General features: G+C 38.9%; 1 protein-coding gene across 1 annotated transcript; it reads right to left on the bottom strand.

Moving 5' to 3' along the window:
* Nucleotides 1-2030: 2030 nt before the first annotated feature.
* On the bottom strand, nucleotides 2031-10193 carry LOC141915303 (uncharacterized). The gene is made up of 11 exons (XM_074806790.1): nucleotides 10137-10193; nucleotides 9645-9794; nucleotides 9083-9262; nucleotides 8925-9008; nucleotides 8295-8471; nucleotides 6696-6755; nucleotides 6271-6300; nucleotides 3490-3684; nucleotides 2979-3128; nucleotides 2589-2768; nucleotides 2031-2102 (listed from the first exon to the last, which is right to left on the bottom strand). Exons 1-11 carry the CDS (start codon nucleotides 10191-10193, stop codon nucleotides 2031-2033), a joined length of 1335 nt encoding a protein of 444 aa, XP_074662891.1.
* Nucleotides 10194-13707: the final 3514 nt, after the last annotated feature.

The following is a 13707-nucleotide window of genomic DNA, read 5'->3' as shown; positions in this document are numbered from 1 at the left end:
GACTCTACTTCTGACTGTGGTAAGCGATGATCCACCAGGGGCACTGGTGTGCATTCAGACGAATCGCAGATTTCTCAAAATCTATATCCATATTTTCTCCAATTCTATGAATGATCGATCTGCACTTTACCTGACTGAGCTCTAATAAATAACCTGAATTTAACAACCTACACGTTATATCGGAGGGAGTTATCCAATTGATACGCACGCCATCTAGCGGGATAACCGGTGACACGGGGTCTACTGATAATTACGATTGAAAATGATTTTGATCGTTGACTTACAAGTGTTACATTATTTCTATCCAGAGTATTGTAGTAACATTCACTCGCTAATACATCTCCCTTAAACAGAAAATACAAATCCCGTACATAAACCCGATCAACGATGACCTATGGATAATTTCCACCAGAAGGAAAGTCATACCTTCTTCACAGTCACAAATTTCTTTTTTGGTCGAAAACTTTGAGCATTGAAGTCGTAAGTCATGTCGTTCAGTATCCACGGCAGTTCTATCCCGTTCCGGAAGTGACGAAGGCGCACACCCCTTGAAGCCAGATGTGCATGGCCACTGACGGCAAATACTTGGATTTCTTTGGTGCCATTCCCCAAATTATTGAAAGCCTATAAGATTCAAAATTAGAAAAAATCGATATCATAACCGTTGATAAAACACTATATATGTGTTGTGACACACAGCAAATTCCACCATAGTAACGAAAAATAAAGACCGAAATGTTTCTTTGACCTAATATAGTTTATTACACATTTCAAATTCATCATTCCTTGAGACAGATGACTATATGAGGGTAAAGTCAAAACATCGAATAAACTTTTCGGACTTTAATCTCGGTTCTTAGCGTGGGATTTTCTAGTGGTCAGTTTTTTTTACCACAAAAAAGACGATACACGTAAAAAAGCTTACCGCGTTCAAACATTGATCCGTACAAAACGCACGCAGAAGGAAACGCTCTTGTCGCGGTGGAATAATGAAATCAAACGGGCTAAAATTGGTGGCACCAACCAGCATACTACCAGCGTCATACTTTCTTAGTTTAGATGTATAAGTGATGCGGAGAGTGCAATCGTCAACTAAATCTGAAACATTTATTTAAATCTTCTCTGATCTGATAACGACGGATGAAGATAATTTTAAGGCCCTTTTTGATTGTGCTCTTCCGGATTACAGAATATTCTTCTCAGTAGAATATTTCAGAAACCGTTACAGAAAAACGGGAGAATTGACGGAAACTAAAAAAGCTGCAATCGAAAGAGAAAGTATAATCTTTATCCGGACGAGCACATCCGAAAATGGCCAATTTATTGATAGAATCATTACCATTTCGTTTTTCAGGATTGTTAAAATGAGTCTCTATCATAAAGTACATCGGATCTGATGCAGCTCCAAGTGATATCCCGGCTTCCTCGGGAAAGGTAATCGACTGAACGAAAAAGAATATCATTGTAGTCATACCGAGGTATTGGAAATAAGGTTCGTGAATTGACGGTCTCTGCCTCCACCATGAAAGATGACCTATAGCCAGGGCTGACTTTTTTCGTCTGTACTAAATGCACTTCAGCTAGGGGCAGATTTTAGATGAAGGTCTCTTGTTGAGCTCATTCAACAATGACCACGAAATCGTCTTGTCTTATCCATATGTGAAATTGCTCTTTTGGAGAGTTGGACCCGTCCTTGACAACTCTTGGCTATAGGTGATCTGTTGCGATCTTTATGGTTTTGTGAGTGGTTTACTTACACGTGTACCCGTGGCGAAAAACGCTATACCTTGGACGCATTCATTGTGAATGGTGGAGGGGCGGGTAATACAATACTCGGAAATCAGATCATGAGGTGTAAAAGCACCTTTTTTACATCGCCACAAAGTCATATGGTGGACAAACTTTTCAGTTCTCGGTTTCAATAATTGCTCGACCTAAAACGCGAAACTAAAAATGTGAATTTTCTCATCGGTTCCACGCGGTAAGTCGATGAATCATCCGATATATATTGATTTGGAAACCTTCTTTTTTTAAAGATTCTCGTGAGCGACAAACTCGATGAAATATTTACGGTACGGTCTAAACGCTACCGATTGACGCAACTGTATCAAACATATCATATATACACGTTTTAACAATCATATCTTAAATATCGTCCTAATCGATATATCATTAAGCGGTTATAACAGCTGATAGCTACTACCACTTGAACTGGTGCAACGGCTGTTTCGTTAGTCACTGTGGCCCCCACTAAGGTCACTTACTTACCCGCGTTTGTGGCCCGAAATGCCACCGTACAGGCGCCCAAAATGGTTGTCTGATGGTTCTCCCCAAGTGAATTTTGAAAATAAGATTTTTCAGGTGCAATCGTCAAAACAAATAGTGGGCATTAAAAAGAAATAATTTGTTCGCTGATTTATTATACTACACCTTTATAATATGCTTTTTACCACCAGGTGGGTTGATTTTGACAACACTGCATAAATAAGTGGTACGAGTCGCCGGTATCTTTGTCTGTAATTAAAATAGTAAAGTGATACATTTTCGTGACAGTTCGAAGTCGGGGAGAAGAACGTAAATGGACATACATTTGAGGGTGGGATATCCCATGTTTTGATGTCGGTTTCAGGTAGGATACTCGGTGGAGGATCGTCTAGTAGGTAAGAAGAGGCTGCACCTCGATTTTGAACTCCGTGATAAAAAACCTTCGTCACATCTACAGGATCAACATCGCCGCCATATGCATATATCATTGTTTGAGCACCGGACTGAAAAAATAATCTTCCGTCAAATATCCACATATTGGGCCTAAACCCATTGAGAATCGCGGTAGCCCGATAACACCCGCTTAGTCCATGAAACCAACCGAATAATTATGAATACCTTCGTTTTTGGGTAAAATTCACTATTTCAGAAATACATCGTATAAACTATTGCTGATTATCAGAAACGAACTTTCTATATACTGCATGTTATACCTCTATAGGGAGATCTCCTTCGTTATCACAAGTATCGATATGTCTGCAGAACGTCAGTTGTGTAAATCCATTTTCTTCTTTACCGTTCAGTAATTTCCAGTTGGTCACTTTATCTAGTTTAGGTATTGAATTCCCAACACCGTGCATGTCCTGTAAGGATATTGAATGTCGGAAACTGGAGACGAGTAACTGATATTGACAGGCCTGGGCTCGCACCCGACACCCGGCTTGCCACGACCGTATCTTACGTTCACGAACAATATCCAGCCCGCAAATTTCCTGCTAGATAATTTTACAATAACTTTAATTTCCCTGCTACTGCATTTTCCTGCTCGCGGCCAGATTTAGGACGTTTTTTTGATTGCAAAGAAAACTGGCTGGAGACAGCTCTCAAAAATCACCCTTAATGATACTCGCAATATTCAGAGGTTGATATGAATCAGTACAAGTTGTAAGGCAGTGACTACTCGCGACTGATTGACGAATTTGAATACAGTAAAAATTAACTTACGTAAATTTGCGTTTTGCCGTCGTGAACCCAACCGATCACAATATCCGCTCCTTTCATACCACCATTTCTGGACAGCCCGAAACCGACATATCCCGTAGTTTGAACCGTCACCCGAAATGTAACTTTACCGCTGCCATTTCTCTCAGTTTGTTCGTATTTCCATTCGAGGAGGTATTTTTTCTCCGGGTCAAGGTACTTTCGTAATGGAAATTCTGACGTTTTTCCAGAGTTAGAAGTATTCTCTGCCGCCCGCAATGAAAACAACAAAACACCAAATAATATAAAAATACTTAATATGTATTTCATAGTGATACGTATCGCACGGACTATATCTGTTTTAATGAAGGGCAGCATTTTTATGCAATAGGACAGAGTTTTTTAAACGTTGTGGGGGGTCTTTGACGAACCATTGTGAAACAGCTGTTGTCAGCATCGAGCAATCTTTCATCGTACGTCACGCGTAACTGCATTGAATCATGTTCACATCGCTGTATCATCAAAAACTAATCGTGTGACTGGATTTCACCGGCTCATCAGACATGCACCGTGCGCGCCACTAGGGGGCGTACCTTGTCTGACTGTTTCCGTTCAGTAGTCGCTTCCCGACGAGGAAACAATTACACACTAATAAACAACCACCATGAATTGACCTCAAAACTGTCACACGTATTGACCCTGCAGGTTCTATTCCTCGAGAATATTTCCGTTTCATTATCTTCAACCTCTTCATTTTTATTCATTTATCAATGAAAACAACACGATGTTATAAATAATGCATTAATTCTAAAAACAACTACAATGCATTCTGGACATCTCTACTCAGCATCTGGATCAGTCAGTTAATCGGCATCAGAATTACTGGGTTCGAACCTAGGACGACCGCTTCGATCTAAAATTCGTTATCAGGTACACTCAATCAGTTACCACTGGGGTTAGAACCCGGGACAACCTACTGAGCGTTCATTTTGAGTATTTTCCACATTAAATTCTTTTCGGAAGGACTGCAGGAAAGGACTGACAATATGATGAACAAAACTCTTTTCACTTTAATGTTTTGCAGAATTCTAAGATGCGGTTCCGTACTCCAAGAAATTTTAAAAAGCGTAAGAAGGAAGCCTGTTCGTATTGCTTACAAATTATTTCAAAAATTTATGTTTACGTTGATATTTATCTTTTATTTCATCTGGTGGCCGAATTTCATACAGATATATAGATAATGTATAAGCTTTTTTTCATGCACATTCACGCATGTATGCATATTTTAGTACTAGATAGAAACTGAAGATTTGATACATGTTCATTCATCGACAAGTACAAATAGATGATTTTACTAAACGTTTTCCAATCTTTTATAGGCAGTCGATTTGTTACACAGTCGATTCTTAATATTGCAAATCGTTTTGAATATTGTTTCTCTGGTAAAAAACAAAATAACGAGTAAAACAATGACAACGACGACGATCAGAATGATTTTACTGAGGAATGCGCTGGACCAATTTGAAGCTTCCGGTGTAGTTTCGAAGATGACGTCATCTGAAGATGTGATCTTACACACATTTCTAGTCGGTGGTTTGTATTCTTCTATTATCCTGTAATTCCATTCTATGGGCTTTATCTATAAAAGAAAAACAATGAAGTTGAAATAAGCGCCGCTGATTTGTAGAAAGCTTTTTCTAAGCCACATTGACGTCAAACATGACATGAAAAACATCTTTTAAGTTTCGTAGCAAAATATTCGATACAATCAATTGGCTCAAACGTTTTTTGTTTTCGGGCAAAACAAAAAATATTTTTCAAAGACGACGAGAAGATCTAGCGGATGTATAATCTACCAAAAGGATAAGGCAGCAATTGAAACATAGATTAGCTTCGTGAAGGCCTACGTGGTTACCTAACGGAACAAGCATTCGATATTAGAGATTTAAACAGATAGAATATTTTCGGAACGGCCCAGTTTAAAAAAATTGCGCGAATTCAACTTCAATATCTGAAAATCGACACGGGGGTCTCACGCGCCCACACACAATCTCCCTATACATATACTGACTGTTGATCTTACAATGGGTTTGCTTTGGTAGACACAATATTGCTTTTGATCAGCTGTTAGAATGTAACGTTGAAATGAAGCATCATATCCGTTTTCCCACGTATCATTTCGGTTTAATGTACGCAGCAGTTCAGATTTATTTCGTTTTGATAGACTCAGCAGGGACTCGTTCCGATTCGTTCTTAACTTTCTGAAATGGACCACAGAAATTTGCAGTCGTTTATCCGCACCATCTAAATACGAAGAGACATTTTGAGTCTGGGGACCAAGGGTAAGAGCAGCCGCGTAGGTCGGTTGCGACAAAGCAGAGACGCGTGTCGCAGAAAGTAGAACGCGACTGGTATCGCCGATACGCAAGGTCTCAGAGACCGCGTCACGAGTCACTGGCGGTCGCAAGGCCGATCTACACCGCGGCTCTGCCGAAAGTACCCCGTATTATATACATCTAAGGCTTAATATCATGCTTTCTTATGCGATTCATCGAATATTATGTGGATAATGGAGTGCGAATTGTTGTAATCACGGGATTAGAATATATTAGCATTTATAGATAAAATTTATAGGACAATTAACTGTTCCTGGGTGAATCACGGGTGGTGAAATAACGCCATGATTGTAATAAGCATTATTTACCCCATTATGTTCGAGTTAACCCAAACGGGGTCAGCTTTGGGTTTTGGATCTGTAAAGCACAAAGATAATGGAAGCTCGGGGAAATACATAACAGCATTTACACACATTTCATCCTGACTCGTGTAACCACTCTGAAAAAAAAGCAAAATGCAAAGTTATGAAATGCATATAATTCTAATACAAATGACTAAAATCTATCGTAGAGATTACAATTCACATTTCACAATGGAGACTCTACTTCTGACTGTGGTAAGCGAGGATCCACCAGGGGGCTGGTGTGCATTCAGACGAGTCCCAGATTTCTCAAAATCTATCCATATTTTCTCCAATTCTATGAATCGATTTGCACTATACCTAACTGAGCTCTAATAAATAACCTGAATTTAACAACCTACACGATTTGCCTGATGTTTTATGTCGGATCGAGGGAGTTGTCCTATTGACGCGCACGCCATCTAGCGGGATAACTGGTGACACGGGGTCTACTGATAATTACGATTGAAAATGATTTTGATCGTTGACTTACAAGTGTTACATTATTTCTATCCAGAGTATTGTAGTAACATTCACTCGCTAATACATCTCCCTTAAACAGAAAATACAAATCCCGTACATTAACCCGATCAACGATGACCTATGGATAATTTCCACCAGAAGGAAAGTCATACCTTCTTCACAGTCACAAATTTCTTTTTTGGTCGGAAACTTTGAAAATTAAAATCGAAAGTCATGTCGTTCAGTATCCACGGCAGTTCTATCCCGTTCCGGAAGTGACGAAGGCGCACACCTTTTGAAGCCAGATGTGCATGGCCGTTAACGGAAAATACTTGGATTTCTTTGGTGCCATTCCCCAAAATATCGAAAGCCTTTAGAATTTCAACATAAAAACACCAAAATCAGATTAACCATTGATAAAACACTATGTGTTGTGACATATTAAACAATAGTAACGAAGAATAACGTCTGAATCCTTGACCTAGTTCATCTTAATAGTATTCCTGAAGATAGATTAATATTAGGATAAAGTGGAAACATCGAATAAACAATAAACTCAAGGAAACATTTTGAACTCTTTTCTTGATTCTTAGCGTGTGATTTTCTATACATCTAAATCTAGATACCGGTAAATGATAGTTGTCAGTTTTTGCTTTTTTAGAAATTTCGACCTCAAAAAAGACGATACACGTAAAAAAGCTTACCGCGTTCAAACATTGATCCGTACAAAACGCACGCAGAAGGAAACGCTCTTGTCGCGGTGGAATAATGAAATCAAACGGGCTAAAATTGGTGGCACCAACCAGCATACTACCAGCGTCATACTTTCTTAGTTTAGATGTATAAGTGATGCGGAGAGTGCAATCGTCAACTAAATCTGAAACATTTATTTAAATCTTCTCTGATCTGAGAACGACGGAAGAAGATATTTTAAAGGCCCTTTTTGGTTGTGCTCTGGCGGACTACAGGATATTCGTCTCAGTACAATATTTCAGAAACCGTTACAGAAAGACGGGAGAATATTGGCAGAAACTTTCAAAATGCTGCAATCGAAAGAGAAAGTATAATCTTTATCCGGACGAGCACATCCGAAAATGGCCAATTTTATTGATAGAATCATTACCATTTCGTTTTTCAGGATTGTTAAAATGAGTCTCTATCATAAAGTACATCGGATCTGATGCAGCTCCAAGTGATATCCCGGCTTCCTCGGGAAAGGTAAGCGACTGGACGAAAAAGAATATCATTGTAGTCATACCGAGCTATTGGAAATAAGGTTCGTGAATTGTCAACAACACGAAGGCCGCAATGGGACGCCCATAGCGGGGTTTTTTTTTCACCAAAGATTCGTCTACAAAATTAACTTCAGGTAATGGTAGATTTTAGATAAAGAGCTCTTGTTAAGGGCACTGTTGAAGGGCAGTACTCACACGCATATCAACAATGACCATGGAATCTCCTTTTCTACTTTGTTGTCTTAAGGCCCGGACACACTGGGCGATTTCGTCGCATGCTGCAACATTGCTCTTTAGGCTTTTGGCTAGATTTGAACCTGTCAACCCCCCCCCCCCGCTACAGGCGATCTGTTGCAATCTTCGACGTCTTGAGGGGTGTTGGTTCACATACTTACACTCGTACCCATGGCGAAAAACGCCATACCTTGGAAACAATTCTGACGGATGTTCTTGTTGTATTCGTGAAAACATTCCTTGGAAATCAGAGCGTGATTTATAACACCTTTTTTACATCGCCACAAAGTCATATGGTGGACATACTGTTCAGTTCTCGGTTTCAATAATTGCTCGACCTAAAACCCGAAATTAGAAATGTGAATCTATCTGAATGGTACAATGCTTTCCTAACTCGGTATATATCTACTCGGTAAGTCGATGAATCCTCGGATTTATTGATTTTATTGATTTGTAAACCTTTTTCAAAGATTCTCGTGGGCGAAATATTTACTGTATTTACATATATGTACTTATATATACATTTATATATACACCCTAAAATGCTTTCACGGCCAGGGAATCGAAAATTGATCAAGTCGTTAAGTTCTGAGCTAAAAACATATGTATCTGGTGGTACTATCTTTTACCCGGCGGTAACTCAATTGAAAAACCTGAATTTAAGAATAAAGTCGAAAAATCTTGATTTTTGAAAAACTGATTTTGATTCGTTGTAGAAAGGCGATGATGATTGATATTCAAACGTGCTTCGCATGGTCAACTACAAAATAGGGCGCTGATTTAAATCATACCTTTATAATATGCTTTTTACCACCAGGTGGGTCGATTTTGACGATTCTGCATAAATAAGTGGTACGAGTCGCCGGCATCTTTGTCTGTAATTAAAATAGTAAAGCGATACGGTTTCGTGACAGTTCGAAGTCGGGGAGAAGAACGTAAATGGACATACATTTGAGGGCGGGATATCCCATGTTTTGATGTCGGTTTCAGGTAGGATACTCGGTGGAGGATCGTCTAGTAGGTAAGAAGAGGCTGCACCTCGATTTTGAACTCCGTGATAGAAAACCTTCGTCACATCTACAGGATCAACATCGCCGCCATATGCATATATCATTGTTTGAGCACCGGACTGAAAAAATAATCTTCCGTCAAATATCCACATACCGGTATTGGGCCTAAACCCGTTGAGAATCGCGGTAGCCCGATAACACCCGCTTAGTCCATGAGTCCTTAGTCCATAAAAAGAGATCATCGTCCTGAGATCGAAACGTCGTGTTCTTATATTTTAGGTTGTTTCAATTAATAAATTCTCGATTTAAGATTTCTTTAAATTTGTATATAGTGGGTTTTTATCTTATCATCTGTTCACCACATTTGAGTGTGATTATCGCACCAACCAAATAATTATGAATATTTCCGTTTTTGTGTAAAATTTACTATTTCAGAAATTTACATCATGTAAACTATCGCTGATTATCAGAAACGAACTTTCTATATACTGCATGTTATACCTCTATAGGGAGATCTCCTTCGTTATCACAAGTATCGATATGTCGGCTGAACGTCAGTTGTGTAAATCCATTTTCTTCTTTACCGTTCAGTAATTTCCAGTTGGTCACTTTATCTAGTTTAGGTATTGAATTCCCAACACCGTGCATGTCCTGTAAGGATATGGAATGTCGGAAACTGGAGACGAGTAACTGATATTGACAGGCCTGGGCACCGGACGCCCGGTTTACCACGACCGTATCTAACGTTCACGAACAGTTTCCAGCCCACAAATTTCCTGCTAGATAATTTTACAATAACTCTAATTTTCCCTGCTGCTGCATTTTCCTGCTCGCGGCCAGATTTAGGAGGTTTTTTCAATTGCGAGGAAAGCTGGCTAGATTTCCGCACGATTTCTCGCAATATTGAGAGGTTGATATGAATCAGTACAAGTTGTAAGGCAGTGACTACTCGCGACTGATTGACGAATTTGAATACAGTAAAAATTAACTTACGTAAATTTGCGTTTTGCCGTCGTGAACCCAACCGATCACAATATCCGCTCCTTTCATACCACCATTTCTGGACAGCCCGAAACCGACATATCCCGTAGTTTGAACCGTCACCCGAAATGTAACTTTACCGCTGCCATTTCTCTCAGTTTGTTCGTATTTCCATTCGAGGAGGTATTTTTTCTCCGGGTCAAGGTACTTTCGTCGTGGAAATTCTGACGTTTTCCCAGAGTTAGAGGTATTCTCTGCCGCCCGCAATGAAAACAACAAAACACCAAATAATATAAAAATACTTAATATGTATTTCATAGTGATACGTATCGCACCGGACTATATCTGTTTTAATGAAGGGCAGCATTTTGATACAATAGGCCAGTGATGCAGTTGGTTGATGAGCCATTGTGAAACAGCTGGTTGTCAGCATCGAGCAATCTTTCATCGTACGTCACGCGTAACTGCACTGAATGATGTTCGCATCACTGTATTGTTAAAACGTATCGCATGACTTTATCGATATCATGATTTTATCGGCTTTTTGGGGTTATGGTTAATACCCATCACCTCAGGGACATAGGGGGGCGAGCAAATGGAAATATGTATCTTTTATCTTATTTTTTTAATTTTTATATTATTTTATCTAAACTAAGCAAACACTGCGAGTGCCACTAGGGGGCGTACCTTGTCTGACTGTTTCCGTTCAGTAGTCGCTTCCCGCCTAGGAAACAATTACACACTAATAAACAACCACCATGAATTGACCTCAAAACTGCTTCCTCCCCCGGCAGGGATTCGAACCTGATGGCATCGAGATTGCCACGGCACGAAACCCTGCCACAATCGACCGTCGCAGATACATGCGCAGTTCAGATGATGTGATTTTTAGCAAATCAGAAATCCAGTTTTATTTTAGCCCGGGTTTTCCCATTTATAGTTCCTCCTTGAAATTTGCCTCAACGATTATACAACAAGCAATCTGATTGGTGCCGCCAGTTTTCGTTCGGATAGTGCGCATGTAACTGCGCACATGGTCGCCTATGGCAGGGGTTCGTGCCGTGACTGAGTGTAGCGATGCCATCAGGTTCGAGTCCCTGCAAAACTGCCACACGTATTGACCCTGCAGGTTCTATTCCTCGAGAATATTTCCGTTTCATTATCTTCAACCTCTTCATTCTTATTCATTTATAAATGAAAACAACACGATGTTATAAATAATGCATTAATTTATTCTAAAAAACAACAATGTGACATGTGCCACTCAGCATCAGTAATTACTGGGTTCGAACTCGGGACACCATATTCAAAGCTTTCGACGAATTTTCTATGAATCCGATAGATGGCGCTTGGAATTCGCACACTGTTACATTTTCCACACTATTTCGCCGTTCGCGTAAATTCTTTAGTTCAGCAAAATTCCGATAGATAGCGATCACGACGTTAAAGAAATTATCCTCTTATCAGCTTCAGAATCACTCGAAGAACCAGTACCTGTGTTCGAACCCAGGGCGCCCCCATTCCTCTGACCCAAACCTATATCTCCCAGACCACACACTAAACTGTTCTCGGTTCATCAACAGATGAATCAATCCTCAAATTCTTGGAAGAACGGACAAAATAAACCAAAAATAAACGATATCTGATGAATATTTATCAAGATTTCATGAGGTTTATTATGAAAATCTCTTATCATGCATGTACCACATTGTTTTTATAATATCAATGACTAATGATGTCATTAATTAACATTGAATACAACTATCTCAGTCTCAATATAGAAACACATCGATTCACAACACTAACAATAATCATTACTGAAATACAGTAAACATCGCGTAACTCTGATGACGAGGAAAGCTATGTTACTTTTCGGCCTCCTCTAATCCGACTATTCCATGGCTCGTTTCGAGTTTCAGCGAGGTTTGCTGTATGTGAACATTTCATTGAAATACATCGTTATTCGTTAATTGAGATTTTGTACCAACTTTTCAATTTGGACCATTAAAATATAGCGATACTTTCAGAGATGGAAGAACCAAATAGGAAGAAATTCAGCAAAATGTTTTCGGCAACTTTCCTTTATTTTCAGTATCATGAAATATTGGTTTATTATTTCAGGGGAAGCTGGCAACTCGGTGTAACACGAGCGTAGATCAGTCCAGTATAGTATAGGGTAACAGCCCTTACTGGAGTGAGTCCAATAACGGGTCCATATCTCTGCTCTCATTTAGCTAAAACATGTACTATTTATTCATTTAGTGTATGGTACAGATAAATGAAATATCCTCCTCTCAATCCCGGTACAATAAATAACAAAAATTGTGTTTCTATTTTTTTTACTGGCCACAATAAAGTACCCTCAACCAACACCTTTCCTTACAACAATGATATCAATACGTGTTCTTCAGATCGGCGTATTATTGTTATAGACTGGTGTTACATCAAACTCTGACAGATCCATAGTATTTACAAATATATTTTCCCTTCTGTTCTATTAGGGGGTAACCTACAAGTATCATCACTACTACCAATATCATTATCATAGTAATTCATTATTAGCATTATCATTTCTATTAATCTTAATATTATTATTATTATTATTGTTATTATTATAATTACATCTCGGAGTAATACATAAAGACTAGATACACCTTACAAAAATATACAGAGAATTGTGCGAGTATTGAATTGTATGAAGCTATGTTTCTATAGTAACACGTCGTCATTATATTATAATACCAGCAATTTTAAGAGCACCATAGCAACAATATCCATCGACGAACGGGCATTGTGCCAAATAATGACGACATCAGGACATGAAATGCAAAAAAGAAATATACAACATAAATCTCAAATTAATGAAGAAAAAAAAATCTCAAAAATGTAAATTAAGCTGAATAATAGAAACATCCATTCTCTATACCCAGCCTAGAATTAAAACACTGTAGATTCTTGGTAAGTTGTTCAAGTGGCCAACGTTCGATTTAGTTTATTTTACTGCTAATATCTGTGACTAAATATTTCATGCATAATGCCCAGTGTGATATGTACTATTTTATAGGCGGGGTACGCTCACTAGACATGGTATAATTCTAGACCCCACCAACTCGGTAGATCACTTGTAATCGAAGCCATTAATATCAAACTTGCGCGAATTAGACTTTCAATGAGCCTCCAAAATGTAGATGGCAACTATGCATCAGATTTGGGCAGGAAAAGTGACCATCACTGTCAGTGAGTGCACTAAAGATTAACAGCGGGCTGTGAACGGTAGATGTTTGGTGGAAATTTCATACTTTTTTGTCATCCAATTCTATAATATATTATCATCTGTTTTTGATAGAAAGAAAAATACAACAACTTAAGAATGAAATTAATTTTACACCGATGAGAACCTTGTGCACGCAACGCAACATGCTTCCCATCACGTGGGCCAAGCGGGTTAATGTTGCATTATAAAAAAAAATCAAAGTTGCGATAGATACATATTCATTTAACACGGGGACTCGCATGCAAATTAATGCAACAAAATAACAAAATATTTGGCACGGTAAGAAAACAAAAAAGCATCGGGGTTATG

Source organism: Tubulanus polymorphus, chromosome 1, assembly GCF_964204645.1.
Source record: "Tubulanus polymorphus chromosome 1, tnTubPoly1.2, whole genome shotgun sequence".
NCBI lineage: Eukaryota > Metazoa > Nemertea > Palaeonemertea > Tubulaniformes > Tubulanidae > Tubulanus > Tubulanus polymorphus.
The sequence above is the reverse complement of the archived record's forward strand: the minus strand, read 5'-3'. Positions and strand labels throughout refer to the sequence as shown.